Genomic DNA, 26,211 nt, shown 5'->3' with positions numbered 1-26,211 from the left:
TTCTGTATAGTCCCTCCCCCTCCTGATAAGATTTAAAAATCTGATGTCTCGTATCGACAGTAACAAGATAAATCCCACCAAAGTCAACGGTTGATGCGGGAACGATAGGATTTGTAAGAGTACTGAGTAGAATTATTATTATTTTTAAAAAACGAAGACCAGGGTGACATGCCTGTTCATAATTTAGATTTTTAGTAGTTCATTTTCTCTGATACAAAAATAAAAGAGTATCGCCCCCACCTAAGGGAACTAAATAATGAAGTAGTCACTTTTCTCCTTAGAGATGTGTATTCTTTTATTACCCATCGCTGAAATATGTCTGCCTTGTGTGCTAAGATCAAAACAGTCCAGTTCAGCACCTGTGGTGTTGCTGTTTTTACCTTAAAAAAAACACCTTACACTAGTATTAATAATTTAAAGCTCTCTCTGAGCTCACGTAGCTCTGTATTAGTCTATAACAAGCTTGTTCACCCTGGGGGTTTGGGCTCTGCTCCTCCACCTGGAGTTAAAACTTTATTATTTCTAAGAACTGGTGGACTAGCTCCATACGTTGCCAGGGCACTGAGTTGTTCCAAAGAAACAGCAACCCTTTCCTGTCTCTGTTCCCATCAAATGACTTTAAATGCTCCTGCAAAGCAGATTCACGTAACTTTTTGGTCACTAATCAGCAAAAATCTTTACTTGTCACTTTTAAAAATTGTGTATAGATGCATGTGTGCATTTTTTTTAAAAAAGGCATCTCCAATATGACTGCAGGCTAGCAATTAAAATGACCACTTGCTTCTATCACCAAAATGTTCAAAGGCAGCTGGCATGGGGGAGGGCAGGAAAGGGGGAGGTAAAATAGACCAAGGGTATCTACAAATCTGCATTCACTCTCCAATCAGAGGTTCACTTAGTTGGAATCGACTGTATCTTTGTACACAACAAATAGAAAAAAAATCAACAGGGACGTGAAACAGTGAGGTGTGCAGATGTATTACCAACACGGAATGACCACCAACATTACAACACAGAGAGAGAAAGAGAGACAAGTATTAGGAAAATGGTTTAATATTGGAGACAGAAGCAAAAAACTGCATCACACAATAACATACGTTACAAAAATAAGTTTGACTGTTTCAACTACACGGTTATGTTCACAATGAAGACAGAAGAATCAGAAAAAACATTTTGATCTAAACAGCAAAAAAGCAAAACCCTATTTTAACTAATACATTTATCCACGTAAAGTGACTGTGTACTCCTAAATTCTAATTTATTTTTATATTGTGTAACTGCACAATACAGAATAAAAAGTGAAACTTACCGCTTGTTTTAAAGACAAAATTCTAAACACTAAATATAAGCAAAGGGAAATAATTAAACCAAGCCAAAGTTTGTTTGTTTTTTTAAAATTTTCTAAACAAAACCAACTTTCTTTCTATCAACTGGAAATCAAACTTGAAAATCAGCCATGATCTGGGGGCCTACAAGAGTAAGCCACATTTCCCCCCATTTTTTTAAAATCTCCAGTATAAAAAATTCCACTGGTACAAAATGCATAAGTACAATCAAGTTTTAGAAATAGGAAAGCCTGTGGGTTTCTTTTTTGTTTTGTTTTTGGCTCAAATTCCATCAAACAGCAAAATCCAAATGCATCAACAAAACAGAAACAATACTCAAATGGTCTTACAGTTTCCACTACATTGCAGTAACTTTGGCTTTTCTCTGACAAAACTTTAAAAAACACACAAAAACCTAGGGCACTGTCCTTTTGCCCCACAGGTGCAATATCCATATGTGGGAGATAGACTCGCCTGGTGTTCAAGAGAACCCTCTTTCCCTTCTCACATAGAAAGTGACATGATGTTTGTGCCTGAATATGCATTCCATATTCCAATCTAGCCTTCATCTTACTTTGATATAAGTAACTTGTGCATGAATAACTTCCACTGGGCCAAGATGGAGGCTTGGAGTGGCATATGGGAGACAAATAGGTGCAGGCAGGGAAATCAAGCTTTAATTAAGCCAATGGAAACCCTCTGCATATGGACTTTACACCTGCAGCGTGAGAGGCTCATGTCCTATGCTTTTGACATTCTCAACTAAAAGAATTATTATTAATCTACAAACAACATTTTCTCACAGCACAATACCCCACTCCCACCCCTGCCCAGGTACACAGGATTATTTTTGTTGTTGTTATGACATCATTCAGAAAGATAATGAAACTACAGGGTTGTTGTTGTTGTTGTTTTTAAAAAGAAAAAACCTTGTTTTTGTTAATTAGCACTTAAGTTAATAAAACCAGAAACAGTAAAATGATTCCAGAGAGTAGCACAAGCCAAGGAATAATTAACCCCTATGGTGAAAGAAAGATGAACTTGTTACTCCTTTGTATATGGCCATTTCATTGACATTTGCTAATTTGGTTGGAAAACTACTACTTTGTGCTTTTGGAGTTGAATTTTCAAAAGCAAATTCCCTTGTTTAGCCCCCCCCCCCTCTGTTAATAAGCCCTTTGCACTCTTGCAGCTCCCCCCCATCTGATATTTTATAACTAAGCAATCAATACACACTCTGATTTTTTAAAAGAAGAAATTATGTATGCAAGTGAGTTTAGTGCATTAGTAAAGTTCCTCATTTATTAAACAGTAACTTTGCTGGCGTATTTTCTTTGCAGTGTTTTCCACTGCAAAAGTGGTTTCCAGTGCCACATTAGTTACTCTCTTCAGCAACAGGGATTGAGAAAGGCAACTAGCTAGCAAAGCTTCAGCTTTATTGGTATCCCATATGCATCTCCCTTGTTTGGATCCCTTTCTCCATCCCTAAGGAATCAGACTGAGATGATTTTTTAAAATATTTGTTGTTGTTTCAAGTCAAGATTGCTTTGCACTGCAAAATGAATGTGCTTGAAAAATAAATTAAGAAGGAGAAGAAAGGGATACCTGCCAGATTGAGCAGGTGCGGTTAATAAAGAGTTCACAAATATACGGAACTTAGCACCAGCTAGTGGCATGACTTACTGTACTTGGTGCTATCCATCACACATTGCTGCCATTTTAACAGGGCTTGCATGGGGCTCTGGAGCAGGCCGCATAAGTGGGCTGAGCAACAGACGTTTGGAGCAAGTGTCCTTATTGAGTTCCTCTACATCAAAAATGATCTGAGGTGGGGTTTCTTGTCTGTTAGATTTTTGCTTAAAGCACAGCTATTTGGAAATTTAAACACAATATGTCTTGGGGAGAAAAAAAAAGCATAATGATGGTCTCATGTATGTATCTATGTATGTAATAATTCTGTAGGCAAAATAATTGCTGCAAGAAGTACAAAATAGCCCTCAAAGGGTTTAGGAAGGCCCCAGCAGTAGTAAAAACATGAGAATAATACAGAGCATTTTACCTATAAGTGCGTGTGCTATAAGGAACTTTTTAAAAATTTTATTTCATGTTTTAAACATCATTTGGATTCTAGTCCTTTCCACCCCAGGGCTTCTCTAGAAAACAATCATTTTGAAGCAAAGGGGTGTGTGTATGAAGATCATCTCTATTTTAAAAAGATAATTTACATGGGAGTTTGGGGGAAGGAAGAAGGTTGGAGGTGTCTTGAATGAAATCAAAGAGGAATAGACAATGAGGACTGATTTTATCAGTAGCATGTAAAGCTGCTGAAATGTATTGGCTTGAGGAATGTTTTATTTGCCAGTACAGAAGACCCACATTTGGTTTATGACTAAGAATGCTATCCAATCCAACTTTTTAACAAGGCAGTGAAGGGTTATCAGCATCTCTTTTTCTCTTTCTTTTGGGCTATGTTCTGCAAACACTGAGGATTCATAGAATCCCTATGTGTCAGGGATGGCAGTCACCCAGCCCTCCAGAATATGTTGGAGTCCAATTCCCATCAGCCCTAGACTGTATAGCCAATAGTGAGGACTGATGGGAGATGTAGTCTAGCAGTATCGAGGGGGCTGCATGATTGCCACCCTTGATCCTTGTGAATAACTTTATTTGTGGTAAATATTTGCAGGTATATATTGTCACAACAGAGAATAAGAGACACAAAATAGATAAGGCAACACCTTTAAATTAGATGACTTTCTGTTGATGGACCATGCACATTTCTGAGTAACGCAGAATAATTCCATCTAGTAAATGGAAATCTGTTGCTATTAATCAGGTAAACAAGAGTGCAAAGTGGATTACGAATGTATTATTTTAGTCACTTCTGTGAAATCTATCTGACAGATAGCCATTCCACAAAGCAGTCAAAATTGTGTTTCTGATACTTTACCAATACTCTCCATGGCAAATCTGTGAAATAGGAATGGCAGGTGTGGGTTCCTAAACATTTAAAAGCACACAAGCCAGGTAGCCTTGATTAATGGCAGCTCCCTGATACATAGAACTTGCTTGTTTAGGAAAGTATCTGTCCTTCGTATTTTGCAAATCCACTCCAGGGAAAGCCAATGTAACTGCAGCAAAGACGAAGTGTATGCCAAATGCGAAAGGGACATGCCAGGCAATGCCCCTAAATAGGTGGGAAAACACACTGGTGAACTCTGCAACATTTAAGAATGCCACTTAAGGATTGTGGTCCAAAATGTGATGTGCCCCTGAAACGGCACATAATAACACTGAACTGCGTTGGCCCACAAATCTAGGAGTTCAGAGATTTCCAGTGGTTCCTAATTGTCCAGCAAGACGCTTCATTCTTCTTTCTTTGAGCAACTCTCCCTCCATCCTATACTTTTTTGATGCATAAAAATATTAATGTGCCACATAGCCTGTGTGTGTGTGTGTGTGTTCTGTTAAGATAAAACCAGAACTAATGCTGAAGTTAGTTGGAATAAGCTACATGTAGACAGACATTTAAAACCTACTTTCTTTCTGTATTGCTTGCTCTGGGTGATTTCTGTTGGCTATGTTCTGCCCTATATGTACATCTTGCAAGAGTTCACTTCCCCAGGACAATGTGCATGGTCTGCTTTTGCTTAGCCCTGATAACCTCCATACAGGGGCAACTAAGACCTTTCCCCAGGAAAGGGTGCCTTGCTTATGCCTGGTTTGTTTGCATCCTAGCTGAATAACTAGCATCATTCCCTTTCAGCCATTCAGTGAGTTTGCTGAAATTCAAAAATCTGCATGTTCCCTTATCAACAGAAATCAAGTTATTAAAAGATATTGCCACACCTACTTTGTATCTATTAGATCCGGATCAATATATTACGGATAATGGCAGATAACACATCAAAGCATTACGACATGTGTAAACCTCACCCATAAAATGTAGTTTTAACTGCAGTGCACAATAAAGTTTCATCCAGGAAGTTCTAGTGCATTGGATTTAAGCAAAAGTTCATTTTATTTCATTATAAAAATATTTTTTTTCCTTAATGATTTCAAATCGTGGGTTTACCTCTCCTGCCTAGGAGCGGCCATACAATACATAATTAAAGAATTATTTTTTATTTTATTTTATTAATACTGAATAGCATTTTTTCCCAGCAGCATATTAAAAGCTCTTAAGAAAAGACAAAAAAAAACAAAAAAAACCCAAAAACCCAAAGACCTAAAAAGGAGATCTACAATAACTATTTTAAATATTTTTTTTAAGTTATAGATACAGAAGAAATTTAGACAGCAGTAAAATATTATTATTTTTTTGTCCTTCAGGTCTGCCCTGTGCATTTTTCTGATTTCAACCATGTATTAAATAAACCACAAAAATTAAGTATATATATATTTATAGCTATAGATATATATATATATGTATATATAAAAATAAACAGCAAAATGGTGAATGTATAAAAGTATTAACACTCAAGACAGCTCTGGGTGGAAAGGGTTAAAAGTTCAAAACTTTCTCACCTTAGAGGTTTCCATACATTATGAAGAAATTACATTGTGAGGTTTGCTTTCACAGCGCTGATGTGCAGAGTGGTTAGAAAAGTGAAACATGGGCACTTATACAATGTCTTACAAAAAACATCCAAGAGAAATAACAAACAACAACAATTTCAGGCAACAAGACCACAGGATAGCAAGTTAACAAACTTTTTAACCTCTTTTCCTTTAAATATTAGGGATTTTATACAAAACACATAGTAAAATACCCATGTTATCAAATTACTTCACACAAGAAACACACTGAAGCTCTAGGAAGAAAAGTACCTTTGGAGTTTGGCACTAAGATTTTTTTTTCACTGATTTCTTTTTTTTAATTATTATTATTATTATCATCATCATTTCTTTAAAAGAAAAAAACTGATCACATTTTGCTGAACACAAACACATCTAAATTGTCCACAATAATAATTTTTTTAAAAAAGGTTTGACACCAATGCGTCACAGAAGCCAACACAAACTTAGTCTGGAATAGTTTTTTATTTTTCACATGAAACCCTTCTCCTTATTTTATTTTATTTTTTTTAATTTTAAGCAAACGACTTTTTTTGTTTTTTGAAATTCGTTTTTGTTGTTGTTGTTCTGTTGTCGATGTTCAAGTAAAAACCAATTTCAAACCTCTTGTTCATAAACACAGAACACTTAAAGAACAGAAGACCCATGATGAAACCACAACTTAATTCACAGAAGCACCAATGGAACGACAGCTTACAGTAAACCTTTCTCCTGTACATTGAAACAGTATAAAATATAGGTAATTTCTCATGTGCATTAATTCATGGATTGTCTAACTTGTGAGTCAGTTCAGCAAAAGGTGACACAAATAGGTAGCATTTGCCCTAAAACAGGGTAAAACTTTTTTTTCTCTGTTATACTAATCTACAAAAAGTGGTTCTATATATATATTCTTAATGAGAAAGTGAGCCACCTAAAATGGCCTTATCAAAAAACTTTACACTGCCTGAAAAATGTAAAAACTATTACAGACCTCTAGAGACTTAAAATCAGACAGTTCTTCATTTCAAAACTGTTTTGGAAGTAGTCTGTTAGAAACCAACATTCTGTGCCTCTGGACACATATTGCTATTGTCATCAGTGACCAGCCAGAATGCCAATCTCTGTATAATACTTTCAAGTCTGTTTTTTTATTTAAACACAAAAAAGAAAAGAAGGAAAAAAAAAGAAAGAAAGAAAGGAAAAGGAACAAATTAAAAACCCTAACAAAACATTTTTGCCACAGGTTGTGTGTGTGTGTGTGTGTGCATGCGTGTGTGTATGTATGTGTGTGTATTTAATAATCCTATCATTAATTTGACTAATAATAAATTTCAATCTTGCATAAATGCAGCAATGCTTTTCACATTGACTTCCCAGAATTCATATAGCTAGATGAGGTCACATGCAAATTTCAAACTATAGATCAAAGGTCAGTAGGAGAACCAAATTATGATGTGAGGTCAGAAAGACATCAGAAACAATGACGGGACGATGAAACTGTTTTTTTTTATAAGACGCCACAGGGACATGCTAGGCAAACGATGAAGCTAACGGGCATGAAGATGTCTAGGGAAAAACAAGGGAGAGGAAAAAAAGTTACGGAGAGTCTATGCAGCAGAACACAAAATCACTTTTAATGGGTGCAGGAGAAAAAACTAATGCAAATCTTTCATCATTAGAATCTCAGCCACTCGCGCAATTTGCATTAACTGTACACTCGGTCAACGACGGCACAATGAGGAGACCCCCAAAAGGAATCCATCTGGAAGGAGTTAGAGGAGATGGATTCCTGTTTTATTTGGGGAGGGAGAGGTGGAGGGCGGAGGGGAGGTAAAGGACCAGTTTCAACAAATGTCACAAAAGGAAAAAGGTGCAGCGCAGGAGCGGATTGGGAAAGGGGAGCGGGAGAGAGAAAGAATAGCCTAAGACGACCAAACTTTTAAACTAGGTAATGGAAACTACAAACAAGATAACCAGACAAAATACAAACAGGAGGATATAAAAGTATGGACCATAAAAGATGTAGGATTCAACGGTGAAAAAGCACCCATTCTTGGCACATATACTCCCAAGACTACTTCAAAAGAATCTAGCTAGCAGAGAGAGCTGCTCTTTAGTAAATCCAATAAGTTAACAATAGGCAATAAATAACTTCCATTATTTCTGAGGCAGTAAAAATTTTTGTATAAAAATAGAAATGCTTTTTACAAATAAAATTTACAGGCCTGTGGCTTTCTTTTGTTATCTATTATTATTATTATTATTATTATTTTTATCATTTATTACTGTTTATCTTTCAAGAAACATCAAGTATTGTCATTCTTTTTATTTATTTTAAACCCTGTAGCTTAGAAACAATCTCTATGTCTTTTTTTTTTTTACACTGCTCTAAAAAAAACAAAACCTCCTATGAACTTAAAAAAAAAATAGAAATAAAAAACCAAACGAGTGAAATATTAAAGACGACCAGTGTTTTACAGGAGAACATAACATAATGTCAATCTGAAAGCCCAGGACCAAATAAGAATAAGAATACTATTCAAGCCCCTTAATAAGAAGCAAACTGAATGAAAAGAATTGGTGTCATTTCTGAATGAGTTCCTTTCCTGGCCCAGGGCCACTGTATAAGCCTATAAACTGCTGGTGCCCTTTGGATAAGTCTAGGTCCAGATGTACAACCGCTTTCATTGTCCCCATCAAAAGAATTAGGACACCAGGCAGAAAAAGTGAGAACTGTAATTTTTCATTCTTGACAATTTCAGCTATTAAGATTTCAGGGGCATGTGCAAGTTTTCTTTTATAAGGACAATTAATTTTGTTTTAAGTACACAATTCAGTACTTATGTAGTTAGGATAGCCAAGTTTCCTTTAACGGCAGGTGGGGAAAATGGAAGCAGTCTTGTCAAAAACAGCTGTCTTTTTGGCGGTGGTTGGCAATGTGTTGTTACGTTCTTTCTCAACGCCCACCGCCGCCGCAAGGGAGGGTGGGTTCGCTCAAGGGACTTACCCTAAGAAATCTAAATTAATAGCAGTAAGCTTCTGGGGTAATGATCAGTAAGGTTTGCTGTCATTTTTGGAGCGCTTCAGTTGAACTTTCAAGCGTTTCATGCCAATCTGAAAGCCATTCATAGCCTGTATAGCAGCTTGTGCAGAGACAGGATTGTCATAGCTAACAAAACCTACAATACATAAAATTGGGGTTGGGGTTAAAAAAAAAAGAAAGAAGAGGGGACAGCATTAGAATGAGTGAAAAACATAAAATATTTTAAATAATTGCTCCTATTGTTCTTGTACTACATAAAGAATAAAGATTTATACATATTTTTCCCCCGTTTCTACCACACACATTCCTTTGGTTTTCTATTTACTATTGTTAGTTCATTTCATTTTCCATTTTTGTTAATGTTTCATTCATTTTTCAATTCCCATTTATTTCTGTACTGATTACAATGGAGGCCCAATCTGTCTGCTAATGTCTATAACTTTGATGTTTTCTGTTCAAATGGTCTATTTTTCATATTTTCAGGCATTGCATTACTCCCCTGAGACACAATTGCCAATTTTCAGAGAGATTGGACATATAGCCCCCATTTTATGAGCAGTTAAAAGGGGTGATATTCTCTAAGCTTCCCACTGGTTCATGCTTCAGATATCCCAAATACTGTATAACCAACCTAAGGGCATTCTTGTCATACCTCATTCACCAAAGCAATGGCAATTTTGTTATATATGTATATATGCTTATATCCTGCCTTTCCAGAAATGTCAAAGTTACTAACAAAGACGAAAAATATCAGTAAAAATATGATTTAAAATGCTAATCAAAGACGGTAAAACAATAAAACTTAATTACTTTAAAGGAAGAAACAGAGAAGGAGAAACATAAAGCCATAATACAACCATTACAATCCAATCATTTGAAAGATATGTCTAGTTGTTATTTATTTATTTATATCCTGTCTTTCGTTCTGTAATGGGAAGCAAGGCCACTAACAACATATTTAAAAACAATACCAATTAAAACTGTACAAAGCCATTAATAAAAGTATAAATATAAAGGTCATTTCAAAAGCGATGAAATGATTTATAAAGTTAAAGCAGTAAACATTAAAAACATTCAGACACATAATTGTTTTAGTCTGGAATATTAGTATGCAAAGGGATCTTGTAGCACTGTTGAGACTAACTGAGGGAACTCAGTCTTTCACTCAGAGCCAGAGCAGACAGACGGGAAAAAGCAGCTCAATCCTGCATTATCTGAAAGTGGGTCTAAATCCACTTTGGTGCACTGCCCACACCAAAGGTGTCCTGAACACCCACAGGCTCTCTGTACCGCATGGCATCAAGCCGTGCCATGCGATTAATGTTTTCTGGCCACCTGCCCACCATGCATATGTACCATCACAGAAACACACCACCAGCAACCTCCAATTATGTTCCTCTTCCTGCCCAGATGACACCCCATTGGATGCCCACCCATATGGTTGACCACACAGTTGTAGGTGTGATGCACTGCCAATGCCATTCACGGGAGCATCGTTGTGTCCCCGAAAACATTGGCAAAGCACAATCATGGAGATACTCCATGCTCCCCTGTGGGACGACTGTCTGTTTTGCGTATGTTGTAATCCATTGCATTATTGGTGAGTGGATTTTTGCTTTCCTACAGCCCCACACTAGCAATGGGCCGTTTATATGCTGGTGCAAGGATGCGCATTTTCCACCTTGAGTTTCCAGCTTCATTTTGCTCTGGTTTTTAGCCCCGGAGCACAATTTCGTTTTGCTTTAAACCAGCTTTTGCCTTGTGTGTCATCCGATCCCCTCACCTTCAAGGTGACTGGAAGCCACTGTATTTTGCTTGTCTGTTTCACCCCTGTGTCTCTAATGTGCTACAAGATTCCTTTGATCTTAAAAACATTAAAATGAATTAAAAGATCATATTTGTTGTTGTTGTGTGGCTTCATGTCATTTCCAACTTATTGTGACCACATAAACCTAACGAAACAGTACTACATAGCATTAAACCCCACCCTAGTCAGGTTTTAAAAGTTTGATAGTATAAAATTTTTTTGACTTGCTGACGGAAGGAGAGGAAGGTTGGGGCCATCCTGGTCTTGATAGGGAGGGAGTTCTGGGAGCAGCTACCAAAAAGGCCCTTTCCTTTGGTCCACCAAAAAGCCTGGGATGATGGTGGGACAGACAGAAGGGCCTCTCCAGATGATTGTAGACTCTAAGAGGCTCATAAAGGGAGATATGGACTTTCACATAATTTAGATCTAATCCATATAGGGCTTTATATGTCAAAGCCAGCCATTTGAATTGTGCCCCAAAATTGCAGCCATTGGATTTGATGCAACAAGGGAGTTGCGTGCTCCCTGTAGCCAGCCCCAGTAAGCTTTTGGGACAACTGAAGTTCCTGAGCACTTTTCTCAAAGGCATCCCCACACAGAGCGCATTACAGTACTCCAAATGGATGTAACCAAGTCATGTACCAACATGACCTGGTATGTGATCGAAGGCTTTCATGGCTGGCATCCATGTTTTTTGTGGTTTTTTCGGGCTATGTGCCAGGTTCTAGAAGGAAACATCAGGAATAAACTCTTCGAGAACATGGCCACATAGCCCGAAAAACCCACAAAAAACTATGGCCAGGTATATTTTAATTTATCCAAACTATGCATGGCAGGGGGTTGGACTGGATGACCTTTGTGGCCTCTTCCAACTCTATGATTCTATGATTCATGTGTTATCCATGCCAGCTGAATTAACTCTGAAACAAGTCATGCCAGACAAATCTGATCTCTTTCTTTGATAAAATTACAACTTGGTAGATGAAGGGATGCTGTGGATATAGTATATCTTGATTTCACTAAGGCCTTTGACAAGGTTTCCCATGACATTCTTGCAACAAGCTTGTAAAATGTGGACTAGACAAGGTAACTGTTACTGGATTTGTAACTGGTTGACCGGCCGAACCCAAAGGGTGCTCACAATGGCTCCTTTTCATCGTGGAGAGAAGTGACCAGTGGGGGCCCACAGGGCTCTGTCCTGGGCCCAGTGCTATTCAACTCTTTATCAATGACCTGGATGACAGAATTGGGGCATACTTATCAAATTTGCAGATGACACCAAATTAGGAGGAATAGCTAATACTCCAGAGGACGGATCAAAATTAAAATGACCTGAATAGACTAGAAAGCTGGGCCAAAGCTAACAAAATGAAAATTCAACACAGAGAAATGTAAGGTACTGCACTTAGGGCGAAAAATGAAATGCACAGATATAGGTTGGGAGACACATTGCTGAATGAAAGTACATGCGAAAGGGATCTAGGAGTCCAAGTAGATGATAGTTGACATGAGTCAACAGTGTGATGCGGCAGCTAAAAAGGCCAATACAATTTTAGGCTGCATCATAAAAGTATAGTGTCTAGATCAAGAGAAGTAATTGTGCCATTATATTCTGCTCTGGTCAGGCCCCACTGGAATATTGTGTCCAATTCTGGGCACCACAATTCACAAAAGGACATTGGAAACTGGAGCATGTCCAAAGGAGGAGCTAAAATGGTAAAGGGTCTGGAAACCATGTCCTATGAGGAACGACTTAGGGAGCTGGGGATGTTTAGCCTGGAGAAAAGAAGGTTAAGAGGTGATATGATAGCCTGTTTAATATTTGAAAGGATGTCATATTGAGGAGGGAGCAAGCTTGTTTTCTGCTGCTCCAGAGAACAGGACCCGGAACAATGGATTCAAGCACAGGAAAAGAGATTCCACCTGAACATTAGAGGAACTTCCTGACAGTAAGGGCTGTTCGACAGTGGAACACACTCCCTCAGAGTGTAGTGGAGTCTTCTTCCTTGGAGGTCTTTAAACAGAGGCTGGATGGCCATCTGTTGGGGATGCTTTGATTTGGATTTCCTGCATGGCAGGGAGTTGGACTGGATGGCCCTTGCGGCTCTTCCAACTCTATGGATTCTATGAATTCTATGATTCTATACATATAGCAAAAGAGGTGGCAGAAAGTTAGAAGCCTTGATGGTGCCCATGCTCCCCCAAAAACCCCTCACTTGAAATTTTCTCCCTCTAAGGTTAATCCATTTACCTTTATATAAAATGTTAAAATTTGTCATTCAAAATATAAAAATATGCAGCCCAAATTAAACAATAATATATCCTCCAACATTTTACAGATGAAAGGTGGGACACATGTTCCCGAGTAATACAGTGCGGTCAACATGGCAAAAAGTATTAATGGCGAAGAACACACAAGCTAGGAGAGACTGCAGAAATTTGCTTTTGCAAGGGTCTACAAGGAAGGACAAGATTCTGCCTTGTCCTCTCCATTTTGCCCTGCAGAGAAGTTGCACTTTATATTTAGTATGGAGCAAACTGAGGACAAAGAGGGAAAGTGGGGAAGTGAGAAGAAGTGAGATAAAATAGGACATATTTAAAGTATGTGAAAAATTGGGATGGCAAAGGACTAATAAGACTCCCTGTCAAAATCAGACAGTTGGAGGGTATGCAGTAATTATATTACTCTTAACTGATATTTTCTCCAAACAAGAAATCTTACATATGTCAACGACCTTTTGAGAACTTTCTTAACAGTTGCTATTATAATTTCTGATAAATCTACCCAGATTCTCCCGTGTTTATTTATTTAACAGATTTCTAGAATGCTCTTCTGGGTGAAAAGCACCACTGCAATCCTCAGTAAGTGAATCACACAGCACTTTCAAATGTGTGTCTGTGTCTGTGCCTTCAAGTTGCCTGTCACCTTATGGTGACCCCATGAATTCCATTGGATTTTCTTAGGCAAGGAATACTGGGAGATGTTTACCTATTCCAAACTATAAAAACAGTAAAGAAGATCCAGTACATAAATAATTTAAATAAATTAGAGAGCAGGAACAATGGCAGCAGCTAAACTCTACTTAAAAGCTGAGGCTACAGAAACAGGCCAAAACAAACCCAAATCTTCCTGTAAATCCTAAAAGCAAAGGGATATATATCCATTAGTTAAAGCGATAGTGACATCCAAACCTTTGACATCCAGACTTTTGACTATCTTCTTCTTATGTCAAACATCAAATGGTTTCAATTATTCAAATAACTCTCAAAAGCCATCTTCATCCTGAATAAATAGAGTTGGCTCCTGATTTTTGTGACAGTAATGCAAATTAAAAGTGGGACTTTTATGAGCATGGCTGTTTCTCTCATTGATTTTTCTATAGGGTATAGGATGGTTTACAGTAGGTTCTTGATTAAAACTACAAGTACACATCACCTCCACTGGAACATTATACTTTGCAGTTTTAATATAAGAAAACAAGAAAATATAGCCAGTTTGATTTTACAGTTTCAAGAAACCTTTGCTAAAGATGTAGGTAACAGAGAAAATTTTGGGAGTGGGATACTGGGTGAGATGCTAGATGGCAACTTACTCATTTATTCTGGAATATGATCCAAAATTTCCCTTAAGGCCCTTTCTAAGGAAACTGAACTTGAAACAGGCAGACTCAATTTCCTGTTGCTTGGAGAAGAGAGGAATAATAATAATAATAATAATTTGTTTTATTTATATACCGCTATTCCAAAGATCATAGCGGTGAACAGCAAGTAAGCTAATTAGCAAGTAAGCGAATGGAAAACCTTGTTGTGTATCTTAAATTAGGATGTTGCAAGTGGGACACTTTAAGTCACTGAAGTATAGAATACTTTTGTTCGGGGTTCCAACCACTCCAGGTGTCTTTCCTACCTTGTGTACCTACCCCAGGTGGGATAGGTACACAACAGCCAAGTCCCAACTAGATTAAAATCTTTATTTCTCTTTTGATGGCCAACCTTCACTTTCATTTCTGGGGACAACTGAAAATAGCGTTTCAGTGTAAACCAGGAGTTGACCTCGCTAGAGTATGAGATTGTTCTCTCTATGCTCGTTTTCTCCCTTCAGCTGTCACTTTTACCTAGTTCAGTGATGGTGAGCCTTTTGGAGGCTGAGTGCCCAAACTGCAATCTAAAACCCACTTATTTATTGCAAAGTGCCATGTCCCTCTGGCTCTCTAGTATGAAACTCTGGCAAACTCTGTGCTGAGGCGACGGCACATGTTCCCACAGAGAGGGCTCTGAGTGCCACCTCTGGCACGTGTGCCATAGGTTCGCCATCACTGACCTAGTTGTTAGTTTTTTCTGTTTCTTAGTCTGTCAACATTCTGTGCCACTGAATTATTACTGTAATGATTTTTTTAAAAGGTGGGAATTCCTCCTTAGTTTTCCTCCCTCAAAAGTCTTCATAGAGCTGTGTACCTTGGGTTTCACCATGCCGGCTGACACTTCCTCTTATGCAAAGTTTATGCATTTTGGAATATACTTGCACAGGCATGGGAAACCTTGAATTGGCATAGGAAGGAATCATAATTTGTCAGGTATTCTATGTCAATTTTGTGAGGAAGCCAGAAAAAAAGAAGGGAAAAAGAAGAAAAAATCTAATTGCATAGTTTTTTTTCTTAATCCAGGAGAGAGAGAGTTTAATGCAATTTGCAAGTAATGAGTTAAACATGGAGAGTTTTCTTACACAAAAGAGAATAATTAGGTGTCCGTAATAAGGTAGCTTGCTTGCATAATAAATGGCATTCCTCCACATAGGATGTAATTAGCTTTATGAAGCAGACACTTTGCTGTGCATGTCAGAAAAGATGGTTAGCCAGTGCCCAGCTAATTTATGTATATATGTTCTTAATATTTATTTCAATGTAACTAGTAAAGTTTTCAGTTAAATAAAAAAGAAAAGAAATGAAAACATGGTATATGCTTTAATTTTTCCATTTTTTAACTGACTCATCTTCATGTTCATGTACATTTTGGAGATTTGCTGTTGGAGGGTGGTGTTGTGTGTGTGGAGGAATGACAGACTCGCCTTTCTCATGGAGCTTTCACCACCCTTTCTTCCTTCAATGTAATATTTACAGAGCATAAAATACAGAAATACTTTTATGAGGAGTACAGAATGATGCAGGTACAAAATGATGGAAAGAGTCTTGCACTTATCTCATTTAGGCCAGTGAATCTTGAATGGTGAATAGTGCCTTTGCTTTATCTACTGGTTAGGGAAGATACCATAATAATTTAATTTCCACTCCTGATGTTAGAAACCAAGAGTGCAAATATTTGTTACTGGGGGCAAGACCTCATATAAGCTGAAGAAATGAAATGATAGTTATCAGATAAGTTAAAAAGAATGCAAATGGATGTGCTAGTTGTTGTTAAACCAAACACACAGGCATAGCATGGTTCTGTTTTGAATTATATCAGATAAGCGATTGTTCAGTTAATCATCTTCAGTTAAATGAAGACCTAATTAAAACTGGCATTGTGAAAACAGCATTTCCACACATTCTGCACTTGATTTGCCAGCATCTGGGAAGGGGTGGGGGGGTGTCTTTGTGCATTAAACACTACATACCAAAGCATTTGCTCAAATTGGTCTGTTTGTCAATGAAGACCTTAGCAGAAATAACATTCCCAAAAGGCATGAACATCTGCAGAATGTCCTGGTCTCCAAACTCCTGTGGAAGGTGATAAATGAAAAGATTTGCTCCTTCTGGACCTTCAAGAAAAGGGAGAACAAATGTTGACATGAATTTTAACAAAAGCAATGCAATGTCATTTGCCCTTCCTCTTACCACAACATCATGTATTACTACAGGTTGAGCCTTCCTTATCCAAAATGCTTGGGACCAGAAGTATATGGATTTTTTTTAATGTTGGAATACCTGCATTTGCATATATGTACATAATGAGATATCTTGGAGATGGGACCCAAGTCTAAACACAACATTCATTTCTGTATACACCTTATGCACATCACCTGAAAGTAATTTTATATAATATTTTTAACAATTTTGTGCCTGAAACAAAGGTGGTGGACATAAACCATTTGAAAGCAAAGGTGTCTGTTTTGGATTTTGGAGTATTTTGGATTTCAGAATTCCAGATAAGGGAAATTCAATCTATACTGTAACTTTACAAATCTTGTCAGACTTTTGTGATCTAGTGACCATTTTTACTGGATTGGATTTGGGGATGCCTGTCCTTCCTGACTCCCCCCTCAGTAGCCCTAAAAAGCTGCTGTTCCTGGTCAAGGAACCTTCTGGACTGGCATGGGATGTGCAGACAGTGGGAGCAGGGAACTGGCATAATTGGGGAGGGGAGTAACTTCTCCATGCAGAACTGCCTGATAGACATGATAAAATAGACACAGCTAAAATGTTTACATTTTAAAATTTTATAAAGTTTTATAATTAAACTATCAATAAAATTGAAAAGCAGTTTAAAACAAACAATTAAAAAAGAAAACAACAAGTACAGCTTGAGTCTCCCTTATCTGAAATTCTTGAGACCAGAAGCATTTTGAATTTCAGATTTTTTCCCCCAGGTTTTGGAATATTTGCTTATACATAAAGAGAGACCTTGGAAATGTTTAGACCAAGTCTAAACATGAAATTTGCTTATGTTTCATGTACATCTTATATACAAATAGCCTGAAGTAATTTTATACACAATATATTTTTAAATAATTTTGTGCATGAAACAAAGTTCAAATCCAATTTTGGATTTTGGGGAATTTTGCATTAAGGAATTCTGGATAAGGGAGACTCAATCTGCTTTTTATATGCATAGTCATCAGCCAGGCTTCTGTGACATTTAAATGGTCCATTGCTGCTTTACAATATACAGTTTTGCACAACACATTTGATAATTTTACTTGCCAGTCTAAAATTAACTACAGATTATGCAACGGGTACACCATCCCTATTAAAACTATAGAATTCCTTTGAGAGTAGGGAAAGGAAAAAGGAAGGAATGGTGGCAAGGGAAGGGAGATGGAAGGCCTTCCATTCACCTCGCAATTAGTCTTAATTTATTCTCATTGTTAACTTACTGGGATATATTTTGCTTTAGCGGCACTAAGCATGAAATAATCAATCATTTATTTGCTTCCCATCAAGATCCACAATTAAATAAAGAACCCTTCAATGTGATGACAACAGGTCTTGCCATTAACCTCCAAGCATCGTCTAGCTGCAAAAGCTACATGTTTGCAGTATATATGGAACTCAGATAGAGGAGCTCCTTCCACACAAGAAATACATTTTTCAAGTAAGCACGTTTTATGGATAGTCTTAACTACGGGTACCTTCTTCATTGGGCCACAGCAACATTATGTGAATGTTCACATAAAGAATAGGTGGTAAGGTTTCTGGAAAACTTTGAAATGTTTACTGACTTCCTATACCCACTCCATGCCTATGCGTCCATTCATGTATACAAACATGCAGGTCTTATCACCTTCATCATCTGTCACTTTGAAAAAGTTGAGAAGTCTGGCCCATTCTCTTGGCATGAGAAGTGCTGCAGGAGTTGGGTCTGACAGAATAGCAGCACTGCTCTTTTCAAGATGAATCATGATGAATATATAGATCTCACTGAGAGGCAGGTGTTCAAGTGAATATCACTTTCCCCCACCTCTTATGCTTGCCATGGTGAATGATAAATGTGGCAAAAATCAACATTGGGAAATGAGATTAAGCAAAATGAAATAAAAAAAAAAAGATTAATCTGATTTATTGTTTTTAAAGGAAACATTTGTGTATTTTTCAGTCACACATTTTTATAATTGTTTTTAATTTGTTGAAAATTACAGTAAGTATTTTGACTGCCCTGAAAGGGCAGGGTAAAACTCTACTTAATTACTTTATTAATTTAATAATAATGACAATGATAATATAATAAATTTGGCTAAATTTCAAGTCTGTTGATGTTCACATTATATCACTGAACTTGTTTTTGACTTCCTTTGCACTTTTCTTTTCTTAATCACCTAATCTCTTACCTTCTTTCTGGCTGCCTGCAGCACTTTGTTGTTGTAACAGACTTTGACTGTACAGTGTCGGCAGTGCCGCCGCGGCATACTGCTGGATTCCTGAGTAGGCTTGGGTGAGGGCATCCATTGTGCCAGCTGTACCATTCGTCAAGCCTGTTGCACCAAGTCCTCCATTCAGGGCGGCCATACCTGAGAGCATTTGAGCAACTTTACAAAAAACCCAACAATAGAGAAAAGAAATTGCACTTATTCATTAGTGCTTTCCAAATGTTGTTGGCATTAATATGACACCAATGACAATGGCTGTTCATGCAAAAAATTTGGACACTTCACCAGATGGCACGGAGAGAACAATAGCAGCAACAGTAACAGCATCACACACACAAAAAACTGAGCACACAGAGACTTTGGTTAAGAATGACTTTTAGCATCAACTCAGTTTCATATGCTAGCTGCTCCTGGTCAGTACTGGCATCACCTGGATAGACCCACCACAAAACTCATTAACTACATCTTTGTCCTCACAGATCTGTGTCTGTCCTTGTAGATTTGTGCTTGAGCAGACAGTAAGCAAAATTATATATAACTGAAAACTAGCATCAGTATGTAGAGAGATCTTGTACCAGCTTTGAGACTAACTGAAAGAAAGACGTTGGCAGCATGAGCTTTTATAGACTTCAGTCTACTTCCTCAGATGTCAGACCCCATCTGAGGAAGTAGACTGAAGTCTACAAAAGCTCATGCTGCCAACGTCTTTCTTTCAGTTAGACTCAAAGGTGCTACAAGATCTCTCTACATACTGATTATACAGACTAACATGGCTATATCTTTGAATTCTGAAAACTAGCATGTCAACGAGAGAGATGATTTTTTTTTATGGAAGGTCTATCTGAGAATGAAGTGGTGCACATGAGCTTCAGGTTTAGCTTGTGCGACAGTAGAGCATGTATTTTATATGCAGAAGATCCCAGATTTAATCCCTGGCATCTCCAGTTAAAAGGATGAAAATGACAGGTGATCAAAAGGAACTTTCTCTGCCTGAGACATTAGAGAACTGAATATCCTGACTGTAATCTCAGTGTGCTCATCACCTTCTTTTGTATAGCCTGTGTATGTGTATAAGTTTCACATACAGTCGGATCTCCATATCATTACATTCAATCATCCATGGCTTGAAAATATTTTCAAAGATTCCAAAAAGCAAACTTTGATTTTGTTACTTTATATGAGGGACACCATTTTACTATCCCATTATATATAATGGGACTTGAGCATTCCCCTTCTGCTTTCTGGTAACCATGGAGGGTACTGGAACCAAACCTCAGTGGGTACCAAGGATCCACTGGAATTAGGTTCTGTGTGGAAGACCCAGAAAATGTAGGGGATGGAGCTGACAACCACAATCTATCCACCTACCAAGGACTCAGTTTATGAAATGGTATGTTCTCCAACTCAGTCTATGATTTTGCCTTCTCATTTTACATTTTATCCACACTGGCTGTTGTTACTGTGTTTATTATGTAGGTTAATTTTGTTGTAAATAGAATTTAACAAAACCAACAACCTAACTGTTCTGCTTCCCAGTTTAAAAATCCACAATATCCTTTTTGGTCATGTGAATAAGGCTTCTAACAAACAAGATGATTTGGGATATTGGGAAGAACAGCATGTGTAGGATTCAGGAATAAATGGTAGAATGCAGGCTTTGCCTATGTAGGGGCTCAGCTAACAGCTCTCTCCTTCTCAAGGCAGAAGGGCTGTGAAATGCCACTGTGAAACTATGATGGATTGCTGCCAGTTGGGGTAGACACAGTTGGGTTAGAGGGATGAATGGTCTGATTTAATATAAAGAACAAGTTGAAGTTTGAAAAAATCAGAATGCAGGTGAAATTGAACTGGACAGAAGTTGCATATCCAGTTATAAAGGTAACAGGGAAAGGGCTCCCTCTTGCCTGAAATCCCTGCACACCTTTTACTGATTGGAATAGCAATAAGACTTCATAAACCAAGTGTGTGCCCCACTACAAGGCAACCTCAGAGGTTCCTGAATTTTATTAAGTGTCAGCTACATTGAAAGTGATGCTAGGGGCAATATTTCAAAGAATGATCAAGGAAATGCCTTGAGGGAGAGTGTTAAGATGTGTTTTTCTCTCTCAATCTCTCTTTTCAAAAAAAAAAGGAGAGAGAGAGAGAGAGAGAGCAGCAGTGACTTAATATTTTAAAATAGGACTGGAAACTGACAGCAAACACTTGGGACCAACCCTAGCAGACAGAAAAGAAATAAGATGACCTAATAATTCTCCTTCCCCATTGATTAAACAATACATATTCTAGGACAGTGTACTCCTAAGATTATTTGATAATTGGGACACCCGCACAGGAGTCTTCCTTCCATATCTACAACAGTCTTTTTCAATTCAGTGCATACATTGTACTTTTTAAAATAAGCATCATTTAGACAGTGTTATCACTTGGTAGAGATGTGATATCCCACAACCTTTTAAAAATAAGGTGTCTTGCACCTGATATTTCTGGAATTGTGGGAAAGGGTGAGGGCTAGGGGTGAGTCGGAAAAGAAATGCTGCTGTATTTGACAATATTAACACATAATGCAAATAAGAGGGAACAAATAGGGAAAAACATATTTTATGCCCACAGCCTTGTGGGAATTTTTAATTTAGAACTAACAACTTTACAATAGCTAATTAGGGACACATTTAGAAGCTGTGTCATAAGGAATCTGTAAAGTAACTGTAGAATTGAATTGCAGGCTTCTCTCTAGAGAAATGAGCTGTTGGAATAATTTCTTTCTCATTCATATGGGGACAACCCAAAATATTGGCAGTTATGTTTCCACTCTTGACTTCTCCAATTCCATGAGTAAGCCGCACTGTAGAGAGATGCACAACAGCCAACCTGCACTTAAACTCCTAAGGCAGATCTGGGCACTGTAGCAAATGAAGCGCTGGAGATCCATAGTCAATGCTGTGTTCTCCAGTGTCTCTATACATGTCTTCCCCCAAGGGTAGTTTTGATCCCATCAGTCAAAGCCTTACCATTCCCCAGCCTCTGTTGTTGTGGGAGATCTACTGTTGTCCTCAGCCTACAGTGGCCCAGATTTTGAGTTCCACATGCAACTGGGAAGGTTAGGGATGAAGAGATAGAAGGAAATGAGATCCTATGAGGCAGATAAGGCATGTATCCCTATTATGGAACATTTAAGGGTATTAAACCCTTGCTGGTGAGAAACCCAGAAACTTAATCTTAATTCCATTTATACCAGACTACCCAGATAATATGAAAACTACTATCATTTTCTTTATTTATGGGTCATGGTAAAGATGAAAAAGAATCCCATAAAAAGGGACACATTCTTTCTGTAACATTTACTGATCAAAATATCAAATCAAATGGGGCAATGCAAACACACTAGTCTTTTTAATGATACCCAAACACCATATGACTAAAATTAATACTATTTACCTCTCCCTAGGGAACCACTGCAGTTCAGTGAAAGATGTTCACAAGGATTCTCTCATAGAATTCTTTAGAAACTACGATTCCCAAAATTTTTTGGGGGGAGAAAGGGGAGGTAACCATGGCAAGCAATGTTAGGGCTTGAGGTTTAAGGGGTCCTTGGCAGAGTGCCCTCTGAAAGGCTGCTTATACTAGTGGAGAGAAACACTGCAATTGGTATTGGTTGGTTGGGCTTTATTCACCATTTTATTTTTTTACAGTCTCCTGAAATGATACTATAATAGGGATCATGTAGAAACTTTTGTGGCTCAAACCTAGTTAACCCAGGGCAGATATCAGCACAATTATGGATTCATTTAGAAGGATAGCCCCCTTGCTAGGTGTTGATGCTCAGCTAGAGACACCTGAAGCATGATGAAAATCATTTGCAAAATATCAGCTGGAGCAAAGTAGCAAGTAATAAGAGAAACATTAGAATGCAATATTTTTCATTATGCCTCTCTATATGGCCATATTATGCTTGGACTTTTAGCACTTGCATTTTGTGAAGCCCTTGCCAGAAGCAAGATCTTTTCTATACAAGGCCCCATGTGACTTCCCATTATTTTTTCTGTCATTAACAGAACCCTTCTCCAAAGTCTTCACAAGAGGTTTACAAGACAAAAAAGGACAGATAACAAAGACAAGAAGATTGTCATGCAGAGAACTGAAGCAAGCAAGTTATACTGGGGAGGACATCCATTCCTCTGGATACACCGTGATAGACTAAAGACTGGTGATGGCCAAATACAATCCCCGCATTGCAGAAAGAAATGCAAGGAACAGCAGCAGCTAAAAGTTACCAAGGAAGTGGAAAAATAAACTAAATCACCCTTAACTTCAGTCTTTGGTTTGGATCCACTTTTTCTGTAGTTAAAAACATTGACTGTTGTTGGGTTCAGTAGCAAAGAATATAAGGACTGTTCTGCTTGCCTGCTGGCATAGTCAGTACTGTGTTGACCAAAGTACCTCTTCAGGCTATTAAAAGTGGCTTGTATCCCCATCATGAGAATGGAAAAGAGCCTCAGATCACACACTCTCCATATCTGCGATGGCACATAGAAAGTAATGTATGAACCAATATGTATCCATGCAGACGTTTTTTATTTTCAAGGGGCGGAATGAAGCAACTATAAAGGCCTTCACTGCCAACACCCCAAATCAGAGGCATGAAACAATTGAGGGGCTGGTAGATATATAGCCACATGAACTGAGGTCCCTGAGACGATGTGCGGTGAAAACAAGTAAACAAGGTAAGAACTAAATAGAATAGGAACACAATTTCCCCCCCTCAGTTGTGGGAACACAAAATGAGACTCAGACAATTGCCATAAAATTAAACACCAACTCTACACAATTACTACTGTGGATACAAATGAGAGACCAGTTTTGTGAACATTTGTTAGAAATGCAGTTGTCTAATGTTCCTTTCATGTCTATATACATTACTACCTACATAGCCTACTTCATGCATCTGACAAAGAAAGTTTCTGATTACCAGTTAATCCTTAAACAATATTTCAGGTAGTATCAGGGCCAGCAACCGTAACTACATGGAACTAGCCAAACTAGACATTGACTGAAATTGTAATTAATTGAAAATGGAAGAGCAATCTGGAATCCAGCTCACAGAAAGATAGGACTTATCTCTTCCCTCGCTTCCCTAATTAGCAATCTATGGCTGTGATGCTTAAAAATGTCACTGTAGGCGCGAACTACTTTCGTTGGGCTAAAACAGTGGTTCCCAACCATTGGTCTTCCAGATGTTTTGGACTTCAGCTCCCATAATTTCTGACTGTTGGCCAAGTTGGCTAGGGCTTCTGGGATCTGAAGTCCAAAACATGTGCAATGACCTTTGGTCAAAAGCAATAAAATTTGAATTTGAAATTTGAAGTCCAAAACAAATGGAGGGCCAAATGTTGGAAACCACTGGTCTAAAACTTAATCACATTGCAGAGAGAAGAGATAATGCATATTCTAAGCCCCATGAAAGATTCAGGCCCTTGTCTAAAATTAATCAATGCCGGTCAATGACCGAATAAACTTTTACAACTACAATAAATGAAAACAATATATATAATCAACTGATACATATCTAGGGAATGTCTAGTTTAGCCCAGTTTCATTTGGGATACTACTTTTTTGAGCTAAAGAAAAGAGAGGCCAAGAGGTCATAAAATGCATACTAGAGGTGGCCCTCCATATTTGCTAGGATTAGGGGCACAGGACTCCCTTGAAAGAGGAAAAACTCCAAATAAAAAAACATTATTTTTTTTATCTGAGAGTCTCTAGGTCTTGTGGTGCACCTCTGTGGTCAACATCTACTGGAAGCTGACCACAGAGTTGTGCTGGAGGATTTACAAATACCTAGAGGTGTTTTCTCTAGGAATCTCTAGATCTTCCAGCATAACACTATGATTAACATCCAGAAGAGTCATGCTGAAGAAGCTAGAGATTACTACAGAGAAAATACTGATCAAATCTGCAAAAAATCAAATCCATAAAATTCAAGGCCATAAATGTGGAGGGCTGCCTGTACCTAGAATGCAGTGCACAGGGAGACAATGCGTATCTCTTCCCTCTCTTGCCAAATTAATCCACAGGATGTAATGTGTAGTTTAGCTCTGGTGGTGGAAAGGTATAAAGCAAGGGCTCTCTGGGCCTTTTGGAGTCCTGGGGACCATATTGAGTGTAAAATATGGTCATGCCTAGATAGCCTTATGTCAAATACAGTCAGCCCTTTGTATCCACTGGTTTTTTTTATCTAAGGATTCAAGCATCCATGGTTTGAAAATATTTTTAAAATATATAAATTCCCTAAATCAAACCTTGATTTTGCCATTTTATTTAAGGGGCACCATTTTACTATTTTACTGGGACTTGAGCATGCACAGCTTTTGATATCCATGGGGGATCCTGGAACCAAACACCAGCGGATATCAAGGGCCCATTGTACACCAGTAAATCTCTAAGACAATATCACAGCTTATCTGAAAAATGTTACTAAGGACTAATATAGGTAGCCTCCCGGAATGTATTTGTGAAACAAAACCTATACTTCATTGTTTAAGGCCTAGTAACAAGAGGAAATTGGACTCTGGCATATTGTAGAATAGTTTTCCAGATATGGTAGAGGCCCATTGTAAACCCATTATCTGAAATGTCTCCCACTACGTATCAGGGATTAATTCATAACAGTTGCTGCCTCTGTTTTCTTAATCTTGGAAGCACAGTGAGAATTAAAAACTAGTGAGATGTCTGACATGAGCAGATGAGATGATCTCTGCATGGTCTCATTGGGATATGGAAAGGTGTGCTAGAGACCTTTGCTTGTAGACCTCTGTTTTAACAGTTTTGAATAGATGCATGTCCTTTTCATTCATGTCTAGGCAACGATGCAATATGGATTGTTTTAGGACATTTTAACTTGTGTGCTGGGCTTATAGGTTTTGATTTAGTACTGTAAGATGGTGCCACAAAGTGTGGCCTATGGACTACATGTAGCCCTTGTGGTCCCTTAAGTGTGGCTGTTGAAGCTCACTAAAGCTCCTTAGTCGCACCACCATGTGTTAAAAAAGTTTCAAGCAATACCCTTCACCCAGGCTACTCAACATCCCTTTTAAACACAGAGATTTTTGCTCATTCCAAAGCCTTCCTCTGATACCTCCAAAGCAAAAAAGGCTGAATATTGCCTAAATCAAAACTGGAACTGATATGACATAACTTTCAGTTGTGCTGAGTGTGCTGGTGCAGCCCACTGGGAGGGGGGCACATGGGCAAAAATTGGTTCCCACACTTTCTGCAGTTGCTCACCCCTGTCCTAGGACTTACTATTACACTATGGGAGCATGGGTTAATTCAAATTGGTTGTATTATGTGTGGTGGTGGTGTTATCTCCTTCTGCATTGCATAATGTAACTTAGTATTT

The 26,211-nt window shown here is 38.1% G+C and overlaps 1 protein-coding gene across 20 annotated transcripts in view; it reads right to left on the bottom strand.

Annotated features, from left to right (window-relative positions):
* Positions 1 to 1,035: 1,035 nt before the first annotated feature.
* CELF2 (CUGBP Elav-like family member 2) overlaps positions 1,036 to 26,211 on the bottom strand; it is a 648,498-nt gene continuing 623,322 nt past the window's right edge. For 5 of the 20 annotated variants that reach the window (XM_042470481.1, XM_042470479.1, XM_042470482.1 and 2 more), the window contains 3 exons: positions 18,777 to 18,974; positions 16,347 to 16,490; positions 8,291 to 9,064 (listed from right to left, as the gene is read on the bottom strand). In XM_042470481.1, the coding sequence (XP_042326415.1) occupies positions 8,937 to 9,064; positions 16,347 to 16,490; positions 18,777 to 18,974 (470 nt within the window). In that variant the 3' untranslated portion in view covers positions 8,291 to 8,936. Of the gene's footprint in view, positions 7,452 to 8,290; positions 9,065 to 16,346; positions 16,491 to 18,776; positions 18,975 to 21,257; positions 21,905 to 26,211 lie in introns of those variants that run through there. The other 15 variants (XM_042470492.1, XM_042470493.1, XM_042470497.1 and 12 more) reach the window with 8 other exon arrangements.

The sequence above is a fragment of the Sceloporus undulatus genome, chromosome 5 (assembly GCF_019175285.1).
Source record: "Sceloporus undulatus isolate JIND9_A2432 ecotype Alabama chromosome 5, SceUnd_v1.1, whole genome shotgun sequence".
Taxonomy (NCBI): Eukaryota; Metazoa; Chordata; class Lepidosauria; order Squamata; family Phrynosomatidae; genus Sceloporus; species Sceloporus undulatus.
The sequence above is the reverse complement of the archived record's forward strand: the minus strand, read 5'-3'. Positions and strand labels throughout refer to the sequence as shown.